Source organism: Parasteatoda tepidariorum, chromosome 1 (genome assembly GCF_982258835.1).
Source record: "Parasteatoda tepidariorum strain Cologne lab strain chromosome 1, Ptep-v5.0, whole genome shotgun sequence".
Taxonomy (NCBI): Eukaryota; Metazoa; Arthropoda; class Arachnida; order Araneae; family Theridiidae; genus Parasteatoda; species Parasteatoda tepidariorum.
This window is the reverse complement of record NC_141755.1, coordinates 31,856,608-31,880,993: the sequence shown is the minus strand read 5'-3', so window position 1 is coordinate 31,880,993 and position 24,386 is coordinate 31,856,608. Positions and strand designations below refer to the sequence as shown.

Genomic DNA, 24,386 nt, shown 5'->3' with positions numbered 1-24,386 from the left:
GAAAATGGGGGACAATAATAATAGCTCAGGATTTGGCCAAGAAATTTAACTTACACTTTCTGATTAATATGTGCAATCGTAAACGAGTGCGGAAAACCGAAAAATGGAGAGAGAAAAATTATCAAGTATGAATACTGAATTGGGGTTTTTATATACATGTTTTAGGCTCATAATTAGTTAACTTGCGAAATCAGATTTAACTTGATTAGATTAATTACAATAAACCTCTACTACTCTGGGATTATACATAGCAAACTTTGTTAAATAAATTAGGTTAATTGAGCAATAAATGGTATAACTGCAATAAGTTTAAAAATGATTGACTGATTAGAAAATACTGCAGATCTTTCCAACCAGACTAGTGTATTATAGTTGTTTACAAGAAACCGGATAGCATTTCAGAAGACGTAACTAAACATTAAAAAAAACTATTTACAAATGATAGATCAACAAAATTACTTTGGAAGCAATATTTCTTGAAAACTTTATCCGCTAAAAGATACGTTTTGTTTATATTGGTATATTAATTCCATCGACAAATTGAATTTTGTTGTGTGATAATAAAAATTATAATTTTGAAAACAAGAATTTCCCGTAAAACGCTAATATATTAAAAAAGTTATCAAATGAATGGTTTAAAAACCGCATATTTTGGTTTTTATCACCAGAATTATGCTTTTTTTTTATTTTTTACCAGAAATGTCATTACAGTACGGTACTTTTACCAGAATTTTTTTCTCCGCATGGCTGACTTTAAAGTGGTTGAAAATCATTCGCATTAGAGTATATATTTTCTCCACGCTTAAATTTGCATTTAAGATTTTTTTTATAGAAATCGTTATTATATTCTTTATTTTAGATGAAAATTCAATATTAATTTTATTAAGGTTGAGGATTATGGAAAGTTCTTTAAACTAAGGGTTTTTGTAGAAAACTTTTTACCTTTTCAGGCACATTGAAGATGTTCCAGAGCTTAAAATAATAGAAGTTGGCACATTTCAGAATTGCAAAAAATTGCTTACGTTGTGAGTACAATCTTTGTTATCTTATTTTATGTAGAGTACTAAATATATATATATATATATATATATATATATATATATATATATATATATATATATATATATATATATATATATATATATATATATATATATATATATATATATATATATATATATATATATATATATATATATATATATATATATATAATATGTAATAAATCTGGTCATCATTAATACTAATCGGTCAATCGGTCAACAACCAATGAAGTTTGGTCAAAGTGGCTAAACGGTATATATAGCATTGGGACATGGATATGCCTCTTCGTATATGTGTTACAGTTAAAGTGATAAATCCGTCAAAATTAATGATAACCGCTTCTTTTGATCAAAGTGAGAAATAAAAAGGGCAGATTTCCATATCGTGATCTGTGGCAGAATAATAGTCAAGTCTTGACAATTTCCGGCCATTGGCCCGCGAGAAACTTAAAAAAAAGAAAGAGAAAAAAAACATGGATTAAAGGGTGCAATTCGAAGAGTATAACTCGTAGCCACTCCCTAACAATCATCTACAGTTTTTTTTTGCTTTGTTTTTTAATTTTTCCAGTTTAAAACCAATTTAGCGCCTTGGCGATTGAAGCTGGCATAGCAGATCACGATACGGAAATATCCCCAATAAAAAAGCGAAAGAATGAGATTGGCCAAAACTCATAATTATTGCTTATCTTCTAGTTATAACCTAGTCGTAACCTTCTAGTAGTAACCTTCTAGTTCTTACTAGTTATAACCGGTTAATGTAATAAATCCACTTAAATTATTCACTTTAACCAGCTAGTTGGCATATTTGGTTATTATTAATGTTGGCCAGTTACTGTTAATAATTACCGACTATTCACATTAATCGTAGTATATACATATACTGAATTTCTGTTACATGTGCGAGAGCGAAAAAACTATAATATATTGATATTAATAATAAATTTGAGGTATGAAAAAACCAAAAAAAAGAAAAAAATATAAAACTTTTTACTCTGATTTTTACAGAAACGAAAAATATATTTGAAAACTTGTGAGGGTTTCATATACAATAAAACGATAAATATTTCCATTGTTTTTTCACTTAAATTGAAAGTATCTAAAGTTTCTTTTTGTGTAGAAATTTATTGAAGTTTCCAGAAAACGTTCATATGTGTTTCCAAAAATTGTTCTTTAGAACATGTGTTTGAAATAGCTGGATCTCATATTTTTTTTGTACCTTTCCTACAAAATATCCTTCCTGAAGTTCGTTTTTGTCTTTATGCTTATTTTTTCTTTGCTAAAGTGGTTCAGAATCTTTAGAGTGTTTCTTTCCTAGCTACTTTAGTAGTAGTGGAAACACTCCTGCAAAATATAAGGTTTTAAAGATGTTTTTAGCCATCATATGGAAAAATAAAGCTATTTAAAATCTCAATACTCAATATAGTATTCCTGCAAAAACAAGGTCTTAAAATGCAAATTAAACAATGCTTAAAATGTAATTTTTTTTTAAATTTCTTATTATGTTTAACATTATCCTTATTTAGCATTATTATTCTATTATTATATTTTCTTTATTATTATTCTTATTTATGTTTCTCATTTTGATAAAATATTTTAAACAAAAAAATACGAATGTTTATTTTAAAAAAATACTCTTTAATTACATTTTATTTTTTAAAGCAAAAATAGAGAAATTTGTCTAGTTAATTATTAATAAAATTTATCTTTAAATCAATACAAACTGTGTAAGTTTTGAGTATAAGCAAATAAATTATGCGGATAATTTCTCTTTTTCTGAAATTGCGACAAGTACATTAATGATGAATGTCAAAATAAATTTTAAAATAATGAAATTTCAAACCTAAATTCAGCGTTCTAATCATTTTTATTAGATTTCAATCAATGTAGACAAAAAAAGCACTAGCTTTGAATTTCCTTTAGAAATCTAGAAAAAAAATATATTATTTTCTACTTTTCTGTCTCACGAGAAAAATATTAAGAAAGATTATGTGTAAGGCATGAACAACACCATAAACATATATTTTTCTCTTAATGTAATAACTTTTATTAAAAGAATTAGATTAAATGTAATCATTGATATTAAAATAATATTTAATGTGTTGAAATTCGTCTACAAAATGAAAAACTTATTTTATTTATGAAAAAAACTGACTCTTGACACTTTTAATACGCTGATAAGATAAATTTAAAAGGTTTTGCTTTGATACTGAAAAATATATTTTTAAAGAAAAGATCAACCTTAAATTATTTGAAACGTTTAAAAGAGTTTCATAAAACTAAATCTGCCCCCCCCTTCAAAGAAAGAGTTTTATAAATACTGTCTTTTATAAATTAGATTGGAGTTTTTCAGAAATTCATAACAGGTAAACAGTTAAGCTTATTTAAACAAGACAATTTATGCAACATAGCATAAATATTTTTCTTAAAGAGTTTTTGGTTTAAGTTCAAATATTTTCTAGCAGATGGAGCTGCAAGTCATCTACTATTTCTACTGGTTTTAAATTGATACAGCTTTCGTTGTCGATTGTTGCATATAATTGTGACTGATAGAGGACGTTTAGAAAATATGGTAGTTTGAATTCAATTTCCTAAAAGATTTTAAAAAACTGTGACGTGATATTTAATTTATTACTTGCTGCGCTATCTGTCGGTGAATTTTTGAATTAAAAATGTATTTATTATGATTGAATTTAAACGTAATATTCATGCATTTGTATTATTCCTATAATTTATTATTAGGTATATTACAAGAGCTCCAAAATTAATGTACATATCGGACGGTGTGTTTTCAGTCCACCTGCCATGTTTTAAGATATTGTAAGTATTATTTTTTTTGGAGATGGTTTCCGTTTACGTGAAAATTGATTCAATTTATTTACTGTTTATTTAGATAAGATTTATGAAACATGAGTGCGTGAAAATTCGATCTTGTAACCTATTATGGATGCTACTTTTCATTAACTAAGTTAATAAAGATAGTTTTACTCTATTGAAACAAAAGATTAAAGAACTTTAAAAATAAAAGGATAAAAAGAGCAAATGATGCTATGAATTCAAAAACTGTGACAGAATTTTTTTTTTATTTGATTAGATTAGATGAATCTTATCAGTAAAATTTGCAATTAATTTGTTTTAAATTCAAATTCAATATAGGCTAGTAGGCTATGGATAATTACTTGTTTTTGGAATTTTTTTTCAGCTTTTCTCTTTTGACTATGTAAAGGCTTTTAAATATTAGAAATGTCTGGATCATTTTTCAACATTATAATCTTTATTTTTTATTAATTCAAAACAACTTTTTTAAAAAATAATAATAAGTAGAATAAAATATTTTTTAACTGCTCTGGCAGTTTTTCATTTTTTTCCGGCATGGAATGGTTTGTGAAATTCTATTTCAATTGCTTGCATCAATTGTTAATTACAGAACTTTACTTTAGATATAACAAAAACTACTTTGTTTAAAAAACTAGTAAAACCAAAATACCATTTCAAGTGCTATGGTGATTTCTTTTCATATAATTGCTTACATAATTATTAAAAAAAATAACTTTATTTAATTCTTGTTTCATATTTTTTTATCTTCATTTGTTAATAAAATGAAAATTTCCACCTATATAAACAAACTTTAGTAGTTTGTACTTAAACTCAGGATAATTGACATTTTATTTTATTTTGATTTTATAACCGTCGTTGCCCTGCCGACCCAATTCTGAGTTTACGACCACCGAAGTTCAACTTCGTAGCCTCGTAATTTTGAACCCAATCCAGAAGACAAAGGAACTCCTGGATCAAGTATTGGAAGAAATTTGAATCCGCGGAGGACTTTTTGATGAAACTAACGCTCAGTTACATGGAGTGGGAAAAAAATGAAAATCTCCCGCTGTTAGTCTGACAGCAAGAGAACTCAAACCCATGATCCGTCTACCACTGAGGATATTTTACGTCAGCACTAGATCCAGGAGAATTGAGATTGAAAATATCTGTAGTATTTGAAACACTACATAGGGGACAATAAAGAAATTTAAAGTGTTCAAATTTGGAGCTTATGCATTTTATGAGACTTAATAAAAGGATTTGAGTGATAACGTTCGAGCAATGATCATTAGAGAATACTGCGATGCATATTACCAGAACACTTAACATTACTAACATTAGAATAAAAAAAAATTATTTTACTTAAGAAATGGATAGCTGGCAAAACTATGCTACTTAGTTTCAAAAATCGACATTTCTATCAATGACATCGTATTATATTACTTTTAAAGCAACAGATATAGTAATTGTTTTTGAATAAAATTGTTCGCTGCAAAAAAGCGTTAATGGATAACTTTCACAAAGCAATTCGAGTGTACATACATTCTGACATTTATGCCATTAAACTCATAAATAATCATTTTTAATAATAATTTTGCAAATAAATTCATTTAGTTCAAAAAAGAGTCAATAGGGGAAGCTAGTGTTATCTACGTTGTAACTGTGTTGGCTAAATGTATAATATTTGTAACGTTGAATTCAAAAAAATAATCTTGCGCAAATCGGAAAAATAACTTCAAATACAACTATTCATTTAAAAAAAAATGGTCCTTAGATAAAAAGATGGTTCTCAGTGATGTTCAAAGTTTAGAATTTAATGCATTCAACTCACAAATAATTACTAATGTGTAAGTAGGAAAAGTAAATTTGGAATAAAGTTTTTTTTAATTCTAAAAATAGTCAATTGGAAGAATAATGTGATGTTATGTTGTCTAAACTTTTTGTCTTTGTTACAACGACAAAATGTTTAGAAGCCAAGAGTCATAAATTTCATCATGGTAAACAGAATTAGGAAATGCGAAGGCTTTTTTATCCGAAAAAAACAAAACAATAATAAGTACACCTGCTTCCAGATTTTATATTTTTTTGAAATATCTCATCTCCGCCTATCGTTCATTTCTGAAACTAAATATCATTCTAATAATTTTCTTTTACCAGAATTAAAATTTTTTATAGATTTCTTTGTTGTTGCTGCTGTTGCCTTGATCTAATTCTTGATCTTGTTCTAAATTTTTTCAAACTTTGAAGAATGAGTTTTGCGTGTTCCTGAGAATAGGATGTCCTCTGGCGATGAGCAGAGTTCAAAAAGTGCAGCCGGAATGGCTTGACAGTTGATAATGTGTTTCGGCGTTAATAGGAATTAGGGACAATTCCTATTAGCTGTATTGTCTGTATTTAGGGATCTGTCTGTATTATCTGATCTCCATGGAAGATTATTAACATTGCCCTAAGGGGTTTTATTTTATTTTATTTTTTGACCGCCGTTGAACAGTCAACCCAATTTCGGATTTACGTCAACCAGTGTTCAATTTAGTGCCGGCTAGGTGGCCCGATCGGTCAGCGTGCCTGACTGTAAAGCTAGTGGCTGCGGGTTCGAATCCCGCTCAGAGCATGGATGTTTCTCTCTGCGTGTGTTGTTCTCTATAGTGTGTTGTGTAAGCGTGATCCACCCTATAAACGGATATCTGGGGCAATGTGGCTTGGGTAATGTTTTGCTCGCCTCCATGACTTAGGTTCACAGGTGCCCACTGGGTAACGTTAAATGAGCAACACTTTCGTCATCTTCCGTAGTGAAGATGAAAAGTTCAGTGCTTGCCATTTAAACGAAAATGTTCAATTTTGTAGCCTTGTAGTTTTGAATACAATCCTGAAGAAAAGGAAACTCCTGGATCAAGTTTTGGGAGAAATTTGCCTTCGGAGAGAACCATTTTGACGGAACTAAACCGCATTCACGTTACATGGAGTGAAAAACCACGAAAATTTCCCACGGTTTGCCAGACAGATAGGGGACTCTAACCCATGATCCGTCTGTCACTGAGGATATTTTACATCAGCACTGTGGTTCGTGCAAGCCGGATGCGTCGTATCGACCAGCCATCGCTGGGATTCGAACTCAGTTCACCTCATTGGAAGGCGAATGCTCTATTTCTTGAGCCAACACGCTTCACCCCGAGGGATTGGACTGGTCCACGGAAGATATTTTATTTCCCTTGTAGCACCCAAAATAAAAACCAATGAAAAAGTTCACCTATCCATCACCCTTGGACACGATGGTCAGGGGTTACTAGCTCTCAAGAGAGAGAGAGATTTCCTTGATTGTCCCTATTGAGTGCTTCAAACATTATTTCAATTTGAGTAACTTGATAACATGTATATTTCAATAAGAATAAGTACGTAACATGTGCAGATTTTCTTGTCACTATTGAGCACTTCAAACATTATTTCAATTTGAATAAATACCTAACCTAAATATCAAAAGAGGACCGAGCCGTTTGTCCATGTCCAAGAGGTTGTGAGTTCAATCCCTCTCCGCTGGCCGAAGACTTCCCGTGTAGTAAATCATGACTGGTGCACATTAAATCTGTCGGGTCACATAGTCCTCAAATTTTTTATAACAAATCAATACTGATACTGAATTTTATATTGATCGTTCTCTGGTTCAGGTCAAAATTACGACCTGATGATTAATAAATGAATATATGAATTATAAATGGAACCGCTCTATAACTAGAATGTGACGTGTGTGTGTGGCAAAGTCGTATTCTTGGCATAGATGGCGGCACTGAAAAACAAGAACAAAGGCATTTGAAACATGGCATTTGAAACAGCAACAACAACCAATATCAAAACTAAAATATGCTACTTAATGATATCTGATACGATAGTATATAGTATGTTATATTTACGCAATTGGTATCATTTTGGTGCATTTAAATTCGTTCTGAAACGTACTGACTGACATATAGTTTGGAAAGTCGGTGTAAAAATAATTTATTTTACATTTTTTTATTGGCAGGCGTATAGCTCACTCTGGTTTGGAAGAGTTGCCGAACATGAACCATCTGAAAACTGATCCATCCATTATATCCATTATGTGAGTTTATGAGTGACTTTTTGGTTGTTCTAATTTTATTCTTCGATTGAAATGTTATTTACTTTACACTTTTTGAATTTATATTAATTAATATATTATATATATTATTATATTTATAGATTAACTCTTCATAAGACTTTTTTTCTAGTAATGTTAGGAAAAACAATTTTGGGATTGAGATTGATTCAATAAGAGAATGTAAGAATATGAAGAAGTAAACAACTGGCAAGAAAACTTGCCATTCTTTTATTATTTTCATATTCTAACTTGCCACAGGACTATAAAGGAACTTCATTGGAATATTATGATTTTAGAAAAATATTATTTATTTAAAAAAAATAATAATAATTTAACCGGTTTGCACGTATTTACCCGAATTGGATTTTCTCATGGTAAAAGTATTTAAACTTATTATTTTTTCTTAATTTTCTTTGTTTTTCAAGAATTCTTCTTTGTTTATCTTTTTTGACTTTATAGTGCTATATATATATATATATATATATATATATATATATATATATATATATATATATATATATATATATATATATATATATATATATATATATATATATATACATATATATATATATATACATATACATATATATATATATACATATACATATATATATATATATATACATATACATATACATATATATATATATATATATACATATACATATATATATATATATATATATATATATATATATATATATATATATATATATATATATATATATATATATATATATATATATATATATATATATATATATATATATATATATATATATATATATATATATATATATATATATATATATATATATATATACATAAATAAATATAAGAAAACACGAAGAAAGTTAAGAAAAACAATAAGTTACATTTATATACGAGGGTTGCTATTTATTTTTCTGGCCTTGGTAACAGTAAGTGTTGCTAGGCGACCGCAGACGATTTTAATCTAAAGTTTGATATTTTTAAACATAAATTCAGCAGACGATTTACCATTATAGCTTCATTTGTGTTGTTGACAGTAAATTGAAAAGTTCTTCTCTTTCAAAAAATGGAATTGAATCGTGAACGTTTTCGTGCCATTATTTTTCATAACTTTCGACGTGGATTGTCAAGACAAGAGTGCTTCGATGAACATAATTCTTTATTCAGTGATAAAGCGCGATCCTACAGCACTGTAAAAAATTGGTATAACGAATTTAATCGTGGTCGATGTTCGATCCAGGACGAATCCCATGCAGGTTGTCCAAAATCCGTTGTTGTGCCAGAAAAGATCGATGCTGTGCGTGAACTGATAAAGCAAGATTGTCATGTGACATACCGTGAGATAGAGGCGTCTTTGGACATTAGTATGACTAGAATCAATAAAATATTGCATGAACATTAAAGCGTAAAATCCCGCATAATCTGACAAACGCTCAAAAAAAGGCTCGTGTCGATTGGTGCAAGGAAATGTTGGAAAAATACGTTCAAGGTACATCAAAGGCTGTGTATAACATCTACACAGGTGACGAGTCATGGATCTATGCATATGAACCGGAAACAAAACAGCAATCAACTGTACGGGTCTTCCAAGACGAGGCAAAACCAACAAAAGTTGTTCGAGGAAGAAGCACATCGAAACAAATGATTGCCTGTTTCTTCAACATTAACGGTCATGTGGCAACAGTGGCGTTAGAGCAACGCAGGACGGTCAATTCTGAATGGTGCACGACCATTTGTTTGCCAGAAGTCATCGGAGAAATTCGAAAAAAGCAGAAGAACAGGAGAATCATTCTTCATCATGACAATGCGAGCTCTCACATATCGACTCGAACAAAGGCATTTCTGACGGAGCGAAAGATCGAACTGATGGGTCATCCGCCGTACAACCCTGATTTGGCACCCAATGACTTCTTTTTATTCCCACACATCAAAAATAAATTACGTGGACAGCGATTTTCGACCCGGTTGATGCATTCAAAACGCATGTTTTGGAGTTACCTCAATCGGACTGGAAAAAGTGCTTTGAAAATTGGTTCAAACGCATGCAAAAGTGTATTGATCATCATGGAGAATATTTTGAAAAACAATAAAACCAATTTCGATCCTACATATTTGTTTTTTCATTATTAGGCCAGAAATATAAATAGCAACCCTCGTATATATATATATATATATATATATATATATATATATATATATATATATATATATATATATATATATATATATATATATATATATATATATATATATATATATATATATATATATATATATATATATATATATATATATATATATATATATATATATATATATATATATATATATACACACAAAAAGGAAGTAGAATGAATTAGAGTTACATTTAAATAAATATTTAAATTTCCCATTTCAACATTGTAGTTTGAACTGCTAAGTGGTTTCAGCTATTTGCTTTTAAATAAATATCCAATACTAGTTTTCGAGAATTCAACTTGCATGCCGATAACTGCTTTAAACAATTTTGAAGAGTTAATGACCACGATACTAGCAAAAATAGTTCCTTTTTTCCCTTTAAAAAAATCAAAGATATTCTTAAAAGAAAAGCGTTACTAAAAACGGTGTGTTAGAGGGAAAAAACATATTTAAGAAATACGGATGTTGCACTAAATGGAGTGTTATTAAATATAAAAAAAAGATGCTAATGCAAAATTTAATTTAGAACTGTTATAACTAACTGAAAAATTCTTTGCAGATTCCTTCCATTTTGGTTTTAATGTATGAGATATTGACATATATTTATTTGATGTGTTTGCATCACAAACGCAGTCCCTTTCTCGCTAGCCCAGTCGATTTTTATGTTTATTTTTCCTTAAACAATAGAAAGAAGTCTTTTTTATATAAAAACTAAAATAAAGAAGCAGAAGGTGGATATTAGTAAAGATCGTTGGTATTTTTCCACTAGCTGTCAAAACTCATCAATTACATATAGATGATTTCCAGATACTTTTTGTTTCAAAATATTATTCTTTTATCGTTTCAAAACGTCATTTAAATATGTTACCCTTTTTAGGTAAATATGTCATTACTATCGTCTTTATGCAAAGTAAAACAATTCGTATTTCGTTATTTTAACCCCTTGACGCAGAATATTTATTTAACATATTTTTTATACTTTTGTTACTGTTGTGTATTGAGTTAGGTCAAAATAAGGGAAAGATATTATATTTAGAATTGTAATAATTTAAGGTTATAAAATACAACAGGAAATACCGGTGTCTGTTTCTGCGTTACAGGTGAAATCTTCCAAAACACGGCTCACTTTTAAGCAATAATTTTTCAAATTTGAACTTATTTGCAGTTATTTAGATCTAATAGAAACAGTCCATCTTCATTGAAATTTCTTTAATATGCAAAATCAATTATTAATGAATATTTGAATATGAATAAGAAATTTTTTTTCACTTACTTATTTTATTTTATATTTTAACGCAAATATAATTCCGATAATCTAACAGATTTTTGTTTTTAAACTATCCGTCTGTTTTTTTAAAATTAAAAAATACCAAAATGTATTTTTGCTTGAATTTGAGCACCAGAAAAAAAATATGTATAAGGGACACCGATCTCCCAATTGCCTTAAAGGGTTAACTCAACAATACAAAATGTTATAAAAGAAAGAAAGATTTAAATGTCTAAAAATTTATAATTTACTTTAGATCTTTTTTTAAAATCTACATAAATTTCAGTAAATTTATTCTTATACTGTTGGTATCACAATAGACCACTTTGGATCACAAGTTAAAATGTTTTTCATCGTGTAAGTGTTAGGTCATATAGCCTTAACCCCTAATCCATTGTTGCAAGCTTAATTTTACAATTTATAAATCTTAAATATACGTTACACAGTACCTCAGAGGTTAATACATCGGACTACCATGCTAGAGGTCTTGGCTTTATCTCCAGAGCAGTTGTTCTAAATATTTTTCGGCAACGGAATCCTAAATAATGAAGCTTCTTCCGGTGGAACCTTGACTTCACAATTAAAGTAATTAAAGACAATAGTGTAAGCATTAATCATCAAAAAACTACTTTATTTTGACTTTCAGACTTTTTAATATTTAATAGGATGAAGGAGATTTTTTAATCATTTTATTAATTAATAATCTTAAAATAGTTTTTATGATTGATAGTGGACTTGGCTGACTCAGAGATAAATGTAATCAAGAAAAAAATTTGCTTTTATATTGCTGTAAAAAATAGAACTGTTACAAACTTTGAAAACGGTAATTACGGAAACATATTTCTTCATTGGAGAATTAATTATTATATTTTGATTTGAAAAGCGCAATGGGAAATACTATGGCAATATTTTATAAATACATTTCCACTTCATAATTTTTCATTATTGTTCTTAGAAAAATTGCATATGTTTTTAAAAAAATATTTCATTTCTCTCTTTTTGACATTTTATTTTAAATATGTCATAAAGGTAGTAATTTCATAAAGGCAATCGAAATACTAAGTATATAATAGAACTTTCTGAAAACACCATTCGGGAATCACTGCTCTAGAGAGCTATGAATTTCATTTATATATTTGAATATATTTAAATACGTTACATTAATTGGATACAGTGATATGTGCTTTTGTGTAATACAGCCGTTCTAAACGATATCTCAAGTATTATATTTATATCTCACTGTTTATGCAAATAGACGCATTTAATGTAAAAAAAAAATTATTATCAATAAAATTCACAAGGTAACAGTAAAAAAAAAATAAGAAGACGTTTCTTTTAATATGCTTACGTTTTCTAAATGGGGGTGGCACAATTTTTTTTAAATAGTTATTTTTTGGTAAGCAAGGAACCTAACATTACAAATCTTTTAAAATATTTGTTCTAAATAAAGACACACTTAAGCATTAAAACAACAATATTTTTACGTAACGTCAACAAATTTTAGATTACAAATATCAAAATTAATTTTTTCCTAGATCAATAAAATTACCTGTGTTTTAAACTAAATTCTTTAAAAAAATTCAATTTTACAACGAAATGAAACCAAATATATCGTTTAGTATTGATTTTTCAAAAGAAAAATTTTAAACATACTTAAACCTACTTAATTATACTTCGGTTTTTAGTCCAAAACATGGGTTATATTGATAAAATCTATAAACAAAGTTTCAAAGAATTCTTTTTTAAAAAAATTTTTGTAATGTGTGTTAACGTAAAGAGATATTCTAAAAATTAAAGTTTTTTTCTGAAAATGCATCTAAAGAAGTAATTGGGTACTTCCACTTCAAAATGAAGATCACGAATGCCCACACATGTGACTTATGACGTCAGCGCCAGTTGATCGCCTATAAGGAAAAAGTCCTGTTTTAAGTTGAGCTAAATTTCTTCACATAAGTTAGAATGCCAATTAACGCGAAGTTAATAAGATACAGCACCGTATCATGTATCAAATTTGTTGAAATATAATTCTTTCTCGTCTATGTCTTTTTCTTAACTTAGATTTATTATTTGTTTACGTATTTCATTGTAACCGTGATATATTTTTGTTTTGTGTAACTGTAAACTTCAATGCATAATAAGTTTGTTTATGTTCTACATGGCTTCGTGTCTGGCTTTGTGTTGAGTAAGAAATATACAGTGAAGGAATAGAAATCTTTGTGAAAGAATATTGAATATGGCACTTAAAATAATTGATACTAGGTGGGCTTGGCTTACTCGAATTGGAATGCAAAGATCAGTTGATAACGTGAACAAATGCCACGTTTCAACAACCAATCAGGATTGAGATACCCAACACTATGTCTCTTGCAGGCATCCCATCGCATTTCTGTATCACATTGCATTGAAAAAATAACTACAACTTTGATTCTAAATATCGGAAAACAAAAATTTAAAAAGATTTAATAACCTTAAGTACAAAAGTTTAAATATAAACAATGAAAAAATTAACAATTTTTGTCGAAATTGCCGCTTTTTATCCAATCGTATAACTTAAAGCGTTTGCGTATATATTAAATATATATTATATACATAATTTTAAGCTCTTATTTTTTAGATTTTTCTCTTAAAAATGTAGAAAAGTTTGAAATGTGGCTAATTGAATGAAGCATTTTATAATAAACAACTCTGAAATCCGTTTGTAAATTGGCCTTATCCGTTGTAATAGGAAATCCGTTTGTAAATAGACCATAGTGTTTTGCCATGGTTAAGAAAGTGTTATTGTAATACTCGATGTGAAAATATTTATTTCTGAATATTTGATAAAACCTGTTGTCTCATTTTAGTGATTTCGACAGTAACAGGATACGAAACATAACGTCCCATTCAGTCAAAGTAAAAGCAGATAACTTGTAAGTAAAATAAAATCAATGCTTTACTTTTATTTCGATGATATTTTTACAATATCTGTTATGTTTCACATTGTTTATTGAATATGAAATTTCAACTAATAAAAAAATTTATAAGTGTAATTCCCTAGACACTTTAAAAAAGAATTTCTCAAAAGAATTTCTCAAGAATTTGCCAAAATAGCTCCAAAAAAATTTATAGTCGAAAAATAAAATTTGAAAAGTCCATATGTTAAAAAATTAAACAGCATATACTCGTTTTTGAACAAAATTTATAGTCTCAAATAGGATGTGGAAGAAGAAATGTGTCAAAAGTTTGTTGGAGGCTAGAAGGATTCGAACCTCCGGTGTTCGTAGTAGGATGCTTTAACCACCATACTTGTACAGAGCGACAAAAAAAAAAGCGCATCACGTTGAATAATTAAAAACCGTCGTCTGAACAATTAAAAAAGTTATGGGGTATTATTTAACCGATTTCAGTCAATTTTTTCGTTTTATCATGTAAAATTAGATACTTTAAAATGATCTAAAAAATTATGTACCTTAGAATTCAAAATTATTTCGATTATTATAAATAAAATAAATAAAGATGATAAATATTTATTAAAATTTATTTTTTGCGTGGAATTACCTTTAGATTCGCTTAAAAAACTCTCGAGATATGGCAAAATACTTTAAAAATAAAACTAATATTAAGAGGATCAAATTTGAACTGCTCACCTGACCAAACTATTGGGACTATGTTTCCCAGATTGCGGCTACCCTCTGTATTTTGGGGGACAGAAATCCGAATCTGTCAACAAAAAGAAAGGTATGTTTATTCAAAGAAAGTACGTTTTTGTGTCTGATTTCGTAACTTAAAATATCGTCTGCTCTAATTAATTTGCATATTCGAGTTTACCCCTTGAGCCAATAAGATTGAGTTCTAGAACGTGAAGATCCGAACATTAGATCAAAAGTTATTCAGGATTATGCATTTTTTTGCCTCACTGTACAACCCTATTGAGAGATAGAAAGAGTTTTATAGAGGCCACCACAATGACACATTATGACTCGAATTTCCAATTCTAATGGTAAAAATGGCTACAATTTGGAAATTGTGATCCCAATAGTTTAGTCTGAGGATCGGTAATTTTATTGTCCCTTTTTCGCTTATTTTGCTATGTCTAAACGTTTAAGCGAATAAAATATATAAAGCTTTCTCACTCTTTCTGGGCTGAGTTGTACAACTATGGTAATTAGAGCATCCTACTACCTTGGATTCGGTTCCAGAAAACAAACATCTCTCTCACACATTTCTCCCTCCTCATCACTTTTTATACAATGCATTTTGTTCAAAAATGAGTACATGCTGTTTCAATTTTGAATAGGGTTTCCGAAATCAACAATTATTTTCTTTCGAGCTATTTTGACACATTTCCGTTCGATTTTGAGAAGCCTTTTCTAAATTGTACTTTTCGCGAATATTAATCCTTATTTATTTTTTAATTAATTGTGACTCAGTTAAATTCTACGATCTTAATTCTACATTTTTAGAAATGCAATTATTACTTTCCGTAAATTTAATTAAAGCATTTTTACAATTTAATTAAGACATTTCTACAATTAAGACATTTTTACAATTTGCATTAGCTGAAAACAGTTCTATCGAATATTAATAAAAACTGAATTATTTTGAAGAAAGCTAAAAAGCTATTTATTAAAACTAAATTTGTTTATTTTTAAGCTAAATTACTGAAAAATGGTAAGAATTGCTTTAATAAATATTTTTTTTAATGCGACGTACTATTAATAGAGGGGAAATATTAGTTTTAATATTGAAAAAATATTTTTGTACCTGATGACAAATAAAAAAAATGAACTACATTTGAATTATATAGAACTAGGAGGCTTCGCCCCCTGCTCGCTAACGCTCACCAACCCCCGGAACTGCTTTCGCAGTTCATTTCGGATTGCTTCGCAATCCAATGCTCGCTTCGCTCGCTCTTTGGATACGTTCTTAACGTCTAGCTTTTGTATACTTTTTTGAATACTGAAGTTCCGAAAACTTTTCACTGTAGAAAATTCTAAACCTGTACATTTCAATATTAATTTGAAATTGCAAACAGTTCACATATTTTTCTTAATCACACTATTCTAAATTTCAGTTGTTGAAAAAAGTAACTTTTGTAAGTTTTGTTTCAAAGTCTTTCCCACCAGAGGGCTAAAGCCATGTGTTGTAAGCCTCAAATTTAGCATGAAGTTGTAAAATGTAATGAAAGAGGGTCATAGCAATAATGAAAGTAGAAGTAAAGTTAGTACTGTAAAATTAAAACAATATTTTTAATCAATGAGCCAAGTTCTTCAAGAATCAGTTGTAGAAGTAGGTTGTTTATTTAAAATTTTTAAAGAATTTCTTAAAATTACAATTATTAATTTGGGCTTTTGGCGATACAACACTTATAGAATTAAAGGATTTGTTACGTCAAGCGCTCAGGTATCATAATTTTGATCTAGTTGCGCTTCTATGTCATTTTGATTTATGTTGCTAAGTTAACTTTCAAAAAATTCTATGGATGGCAACAGCATTTTTATTTTTTAAGTTGTTTATTTTTATTTCTTTTAGAATTCATTATTTTTTTAGCGAAATGTTTTTAACCTAACTGAATTCTTTGCCGACTGAAATATGAAGAAAATAAAGTAAATATTTAATTGTTATGAAAAGAATCTTATTTAGTTGTACAAAGTACTTGAGCCAAAATTTGGGAGTCACGTAAGAGAATTATAAATATTAGATCAAAAACACATCATTAAAAGGCAGAATGCTTTGGTGTTTTCAAAAAGTAAACAAAACAAAGCAAACGTTGCCACCGGCGGAAAAGAAATACAGCTAAAATTTGGGAGCCACGTAAGAGAATTATATATAATAGATTTATCAACGAAGTACGAAGTAAAATTAATAGTGTTAAAATAGCGATTATGAATTAAGTACCACGCATTTTTTTGCCAATCCAGCACCATCTATTACATAGATATTATTATTAAATTTAATAATTATGATTGGATATCAATAGTTAGACTAAAATGCCCAGGTCATAATAATCATGAACTGTTTCCGATTTTATCTCATGTATATCATTTTCACTATCTAGATAATTTAACAGATGTTTTGAATATGTTTTGAAAACTATGACAATATAATCACTGCGTAGCTACACTTTAAATGCAATTCACTTTGATATGAATTAATTAAAACTGAGTTGTATTAATTTTAAAAGAAAACCTTTGGTGATTTAAACAGAAAATATAAATATTACAGGAAAAAATAGTAGACAGTAAAAAGCTAATTCAAATAATTTATGTTGTTCGTGGTTGCCTGAAGATTTATGAACGTGGATTTATAAACATGAAATGAATGACATGAAACAAAAAACTGAATGAAGAGACATTCGGGTATTTACAATCATTTTATTTTAATTTTTATGCCATAATTTATATTATTTATATTATATAAATCATTTTAATTCAAATTAAATATAAATTAATAATTGCGATGGAGAGATGGAATTTAGAAAAGGTACTGAATTGTACATTGCATCCACTTACCTATACTTATCACATTGAAGTCAAATTTATCTTAATTATACGAGAAAATAACTCATTATCTCACAATAATTATATTCAAAGATTAATTAAGGGTAATTATTATTTGTAAAGTTAATTAAAAAAATCCTATACTTGAGAAATCAATATTTTTATTGTAATTTTTGTAATGTTTTTTTTTTTTTTTTTTGAGCGTGTGTTGGTTCATCCCCGCACGACCACACCCTGGTGGTGCGGGGGTGTTGTTAACGGCACTAAACACAAACGAAAACAAGAGCAAAGGAATTTTACATCATCGTGGAAATCGTGAGCTAGTGACGCATTCAAAACGTATCCCTTAGAATTTATTTTCTAAAAAAATAAAATTTCTAATTCGCGTATATACTATAAGGAAAGCATAAAAATTGGATTTTTAAAGAACACAAGAACTTAAAAACACTTTTTTCAATCAATATTCTTACACATTACATCGAATACCTCAAGAATAATGCAAAAATAACGCATACATAATTTCGATAGTAAAGCATGTTATTTAAGTTTTCAATCATTTTTATAAATTTTGTATATTTACAAGAAATTTAGACTTCCTGTGGTCGAAAAATAAACTCACAAATAAAGTCCAAAATTTTTTTAGATTATTAATCATGATGAATATAAGAAACATATTAACTCAATTTTATCGATAGCAAAGTATAAATAAATCTTTAAACAAGGTATAAATGCAAAAATTAGTTTCATATTAAAAGCATCCCTTAAAGGCAAGAAAATAATTACCTAATTTCTCTGAAATTAATTTCGATTACTCGTTTGAGTGATTTTCTTATTGTCGTGGAACAATCGTTGTTGAAACGCGAGAATTGATAATCAATAATCATATACAGTATCAAATAATTTTATTTAGTGTAATTTCTGAAACGAGAAAAATAATATAGGAAGGGGTTACATAAAATGTGATTAATACAAATGTAATTTATAGAAAATGTGATTTATGATGGTTCTTTAAAATCTAATCGTTGTTTATTAGATATCAAAAAATAAAAGAAAATATGTGAAAAAATCTACAAAACATGATTGAAACTTACTACAATTGCTAGTGCTATCATAGTTATATAGCTATTATAATAGCTATATAACTATGAAATCTATAATAGCTATATAAGATATATATCTATAATAGCTATATAAGATATATATTTATAATAGCTATGTAAGATATATGCCTGTAATAGCTATATAACTACGAAACTTGCTATCATGGTTATATAGCTATTATAGAAATAAAGCTATTATAGTTTTACAATATAAATGTAACAAAATTTTAAATACATAGAAAAAATTTCATGGCAAAGTTTAAAAAATATTTCACCAAAATTTAACTAATTGTTTAAGTTATACAACATTTTCCATAGATTTAGAATACTTGATTTAAGATTATGTGCAAAACCTGAATACTATATATTTTCACAACTATGAAAATTTTGTGTAAACTCAACATCGCATGACCAAAATCTGCCAAAGACTAAATAATATACGTAAAAATCTCCATTTGGAAAATGTTGCAGAAAGAAAAGTCATAAGAAATGTACATTATAAAAGTAAATGTACTACATTTATCTAATTATGCGCTAACGTAGAGAGCATAATAATTTAATCAAAGATATATTTTTAAAAATATTAGCTTATTAGCAATATTTATACATTTGATCTCAACATCTACTATGCATCTCTTCGATTTCAGAACCAGTTTTATTTGTATTAACACAGATACTACTTGGTTTTACTGCTTTTGACAGTTATTTATTCCTTTCATTCTCCAATCCAATTTACAAGCCTTTTCGAACAGGTAGCTCATGAATTTGCTTAGAGATTTAGAGAGTTTTTCAGCTTCTCTAATACAGCCTCTAGGATATGAATATGTTCGCTACTCTATTTATTTTTCTCGCGATATTTAGCCTTTTTATTTTCAGCTCTAAAGTTTCTCTTATGAATTGTCACTTTCTTGACAAATTTTACGAAACCTAGAAATTAGAATATTATTTCCGTTAAAATTCAGGAATATTCGGCAGCTAATAATTTAATTATATGTTTAAGAAATGCAAATTTCTGTGTCAACTAAAAATTGAATTAGAACTACACATAAAAAATAATTTAATTTGAATAGCTAATGTGTAGTCAAATAGATGCGTAAAGGATTACGCTAAAATAATTAACTTAGAGAAACAAAATTTTTAATCGTTTATTTTAAAGAAGTTTAATAACATAATTTTTCATCAATTAATTCAGAAGTTTATTAACATAATATAACATCAATTTTCGAGTGTAAACTTCAAAAATAACTCATTATAATTTGCGTGCGATTTTGAAACTATTTTTTCGATGATTTTGTTTTTGAAAAAAATTGCTTTTTATAAAAATTTTAAAAGAAACTAATATGTTTATTTTCTGAAACACAATCAAGATAAAAAGTCTTTTTTTTCAGAGTCTTGGATCATAACTCTATAGAAGTAATAGAAGACTGGTCTTTCCACGATTCCCAAATAGCAAAACTGTAAGACATTTCTTTCCGTATTTAGCGCCATACCGTTATAATCAGTCTAATGTATAATAATAATATAACGAAAAGATCCTCAAATAAACGGGTTTTTGATGATTTTAATCCCGTCATTGCTCTCTAGGAAAGAGTATGCTATCATGCTTATTATGAAACCACACAACTTTCTCCCCCTTTAGACGAATGGCAGCCCTACTCGACGCTTTGACAAAATAACATTTGCGATCAATTTTAAAAAGGTGTGTCTGTGTGTATCATTTTTTTACGAAAATAAGGTTTTATTGCCTTACTGAGTAATAAATTTTCTTTCTTAATCAATCTTAATAATTTTTTTCTTTATTTAGCCATACCGTTATAATCGGTCTGATATATATTTTAAAAATGAATAAAACATGTTTCTCTATTATTTTTTAACTCTGATCATTCATTTTTGTGAGCAAAATGAGTAACGAAGAGATCCTCAAATAAACTGGTTTTAGATGATTTTAATCCCAACATTGCTCTCTCGGAAAGAGTATGCTAGTATACGACTATAAAACCACGCAACTTTCTCCCCCTTTAGACGGATGGCAGCCCTACCCGACTTTTGACAAAATGATAGTTGCCATTAATTTTTAAAGATTGTGCGCGTCATTTTTTTACGAAAATAAGGTTTTTCTTGGTTTACCGAGTAATACCGAGTCCAGAAAATACCGAGTCTAAACTGCCTAAAGAAGAGAATCCAACAATTTTTAAACAATCGTTTCGTTCAACGTCCCGACATTAAATGAAATGAAATGGCAAACCACTCACAACCACACAGCATCTAATTCCACACCCTTTCCTAAAGTGGTTCGAACTTATGTCGACTGTCTCAAAAGTCCCTGGTTCGATCCCAGCCGGCGCCAAGAAAATCGCTAACACACTCTATCTAATTTTTTATTAACCTTTCGGATAGTACGATAAGTGGACCAGAATCACTTCATCCTACTAAGCACCGTAAGCAAACGGTTAATTTTATTTAGAATTGGTCAGAATTTGAGAAGGGTTTAGTCTTTCTGATTTAAATAATAGTTGATGACCCATATAATGTGACTGTTTTTCACTAATATTTCCCAAAGATTCTAAAAATATAAAACCCTGCATATATACTTGTAAAATATCCCTATATGTTTTACATGATTCAAATGTATTTAAAATAAATTGAGGATTGTTTTTCATCGCAAGAAAATTTCTTTTCTTGCAACATGAACAATAAAACAGATGTCCCAAAATTATCTTTCGAACTTTGAAAGACATAACGCTAATAATAAGATATGAAATCTCGTTGCTTGTACAGTAGTCAGCAACAACTTGAGTTCTTTCTTACGCGTAAAATTTCGATTCGATTGTGCAATTCGGCATAGCTCTCAAACGATATAGAATTACTTAGCTAACAACTTGAGTTCTTTCTTACGCATAAATTTCGATTCGATTGTGCAATTCGGCATATCTCTCAAAAGATATAGAATTACTTAGCTAACAACTTAAGCTCTTTCTTACGCGTAAAATTTCGATTCTATTGTGCAATTCGGCATAACTCTCAAACGATATAGAATTACTTAGCTAACAACTTGAGTTCTTTCTTACGCGTAAAATTTCGATTCTATTGTGCAATTCGGCATAACTCTTAAACGATATAGAATTACTTAGCTGACAACTTGAGCTCTTTCCTACGCGTAAAATTTCGATTCGATTGTGCGATTCGGCATAACTCTCAAACGATATAGAATTACTTAGCTAACAACTTGAGTTCTTTCTTACGCGTAAAATTTCGATTCGATTGCGCAATTCGGCATAACTCTCAAACGATATAGAATTACTTAGCTTACAACTTGAGTTCTTTCTTACGCGTAAAATTTCGATTCTATTGTGCAACTCGGCATAACTCTCAAACGATATAGAATTACTTAGCTGACTCATTTGCAACAGAGAAAGATACAGCTACATTGAGATGAAAAATCTTCGACAAATTTGCATGCTTAATAGCAACAATGAACAAAGAAAAATGCAACAAAATACAAAAAAAAATGTTTCTATTGTTTCTACTCTTGTATTTCAAACATGTATAAGCTATATAGAATTTATAGTTTTGCACCAAGGCGTTATTGAGCGTCTGTGTTCGAACAATAATTTTGGCAACCTTTGCATTGGTTGAAGTAATACTTATTTAATCTTAGATTATAATTATGTTTTTTTACAGGAGCTTGAAAGGTAACAAAGAGCTTCGCCTAATAAGTAATGAGGCGTTTACCGGAATTAAAAATTTAAGAACTCTGTGAGTATATCATTTATAACAGTCTCATTTCTAAGAGTGTTAAAACTATTCATTTAAAGAATCATAAGAGCAATGATGGAGCTAGCAACTTAGGAGCTCTTCTAGAAAATGCGCTTGATGTTTTTTGAAAGTTAAAAGGGCATTTAAACTTTATATTTACGATTAATAAATGAAATCAAAAATTTAAATAGAGTTGGAAGACGTAATTTATTTTGGTTTAATGCTTTATTCTTATAAGACTCATGTCCCTCAGTGGTACTGATCGTAAATACACGATTCCCAGTAGAACACCGAATTCAAGCAAAACACTGGCTGCTGTTAGTAAGCGATTGGGTGACCACTTTGATCAGCCTGCCTAGGGACCGAGGGTGAGTGGTATCGGTCCTTATTAAACGTTTCTACCGTAAATTGCTCGACTTTATGTGCAGGTCGTCTGGCTACCAAAGCAGGAAAGCCACCTCTCTGCAGAGGATCCAAATTGCGATGTCGGGTCTTCGGATGAGACGTCGGCTCAGAGATGTTCCGTCGCCAATAGCCCGTGGGGCAGCTCTAATACAGCGTTACTAAAGTACCTACCTACCTTAAAAAACTCATCTCCACTCAAATAAAATTTTATCTACATGAACTAGAATTAAAATATCGCGATAGCAAGTAGGGAGAGAAGGCTTCGTGTGACAGAAGCGTTAAGTTCTCAATTTTTACGAGGCATGCATCTATTGGAATGATTACAGTGAGTGGAGGAAAAAATCATTGCATTGTACGCAAACTAACAGACTGTAAAGATAAGTAGTATTGCGTTAGTTTGATAATGATTTATGGCAGAGAGAATGGCCATTAGTAGTTTTAAATTCTGGTTTTCAGAAGCGCTTAGGGACATGAAAGTTTAAGTTATATTTATGCAGTTTGACGAGGAAATTATAGTGTTATTCGAAATAACTTCCCACGCTATTACGTTCGAAAGGTTTACAAAAGCATTCGGAAAACACATTCTGGAAAAAAGATGAAATATTAATTGCTATAAATATATCGTTTGAATATGAAAATTGTCAAACTATTGAACGATAATTAAAAATCATATTCAGTTAAAGATAGCATTACTTTTGCAACTAAGCATACAATTTACAAGAGTTCACAAAAGCATTTGCTTAAATGATAAGGACGATGGTATGGGAATTATATTCACTGATACTAACCAATAAGATATCGATGTATTAAATTAGCACTAATTGACTACATCCCAATTAACTCAAACTAAAAGGTTTTAATAAATACAAGGCAACACATCTACCTTAAAAAATAATATTGTAGTTATTATTGTGACTTAACAAGCTTGTTATAAAACAGTTACGCTCCCTTTTTTCACTCTCCATAATGATCACTTTCCACTGTCTTCTAGTTATCACGATATTAAAATTGGGGACTCAACCCTCTTTTTGCCCTATTAATACCCCTTCTCGACCAATGTGTACTTTAGCGATAACACTGCTCTACCAAAACTAATGAAATCCAATTGGGTATACTATAGCCTACGTCACAGATCGTGTTATTCCTACTAAATTTAACTAGTAAACAGCATTTTCTGCGAACCTGATTTCTAGCAACAAGTAAAAGCATCAAACGAAGTGTCTTGTTTATAAGTCGCTA

At 29.1% G+C, this 24,386-nt stretch overlaps 2 protein-coding genes across 2 annotated transcripts in view; both read left to right on the top strand.

Moving 5' to 3' along the window:
• The window catches only part of LOC147816366 (uncharacterized), a 110,509-nt gene extending 104,325 nt beyond the window's left edge, over positions 1-6,184 (top strand). The window contains exons 3-5 of the mRNA XM_087152150.1: positions 951-1,025; positions 3,783-3,860; positions 6,133-6,184. Coding sequence (XP_087008276.1) covers positions 951-1,025; positions 3,783-3,860; positions 6,133-6,184 — 205 coding nt within the window. The remainder of the gene's footprint in view (positions 1-950; positions 1,026-3,782; positions 3,861-6,132) is intronic.
• A 1,673-nt stretch (positions 6,185-7,857) lies between these two features.
• Positions 7,858-24,386, top strand: part of LOC107439628 (lutropin-choriogonadotropic hormone receptor) — a 42,505-nt gene continuing 25,976 nt past the window's right edge. Inside the window, exons 1-4 of the mRNA XM_021147262.4 lie at positions 7,858-7,950; positions 14,251-14,316; positions 20,375-20,443; positions 22,668-22,742. Of these exons, the coding sequence (XP_021002921.4) occupies positions 7,910-7,950; positions 14,251-14,316; positions 20,375-20,443; positions 22,668-22,742 (251 nt within the window). The 5' untranslated portion in view covers positions 7,858-7,909. The remainder of the gene's footprint in view (positions 7,951-14,250; positions 14,317-20,374; positions 20,444-22,667; positions 22,743-24,386) is intronic.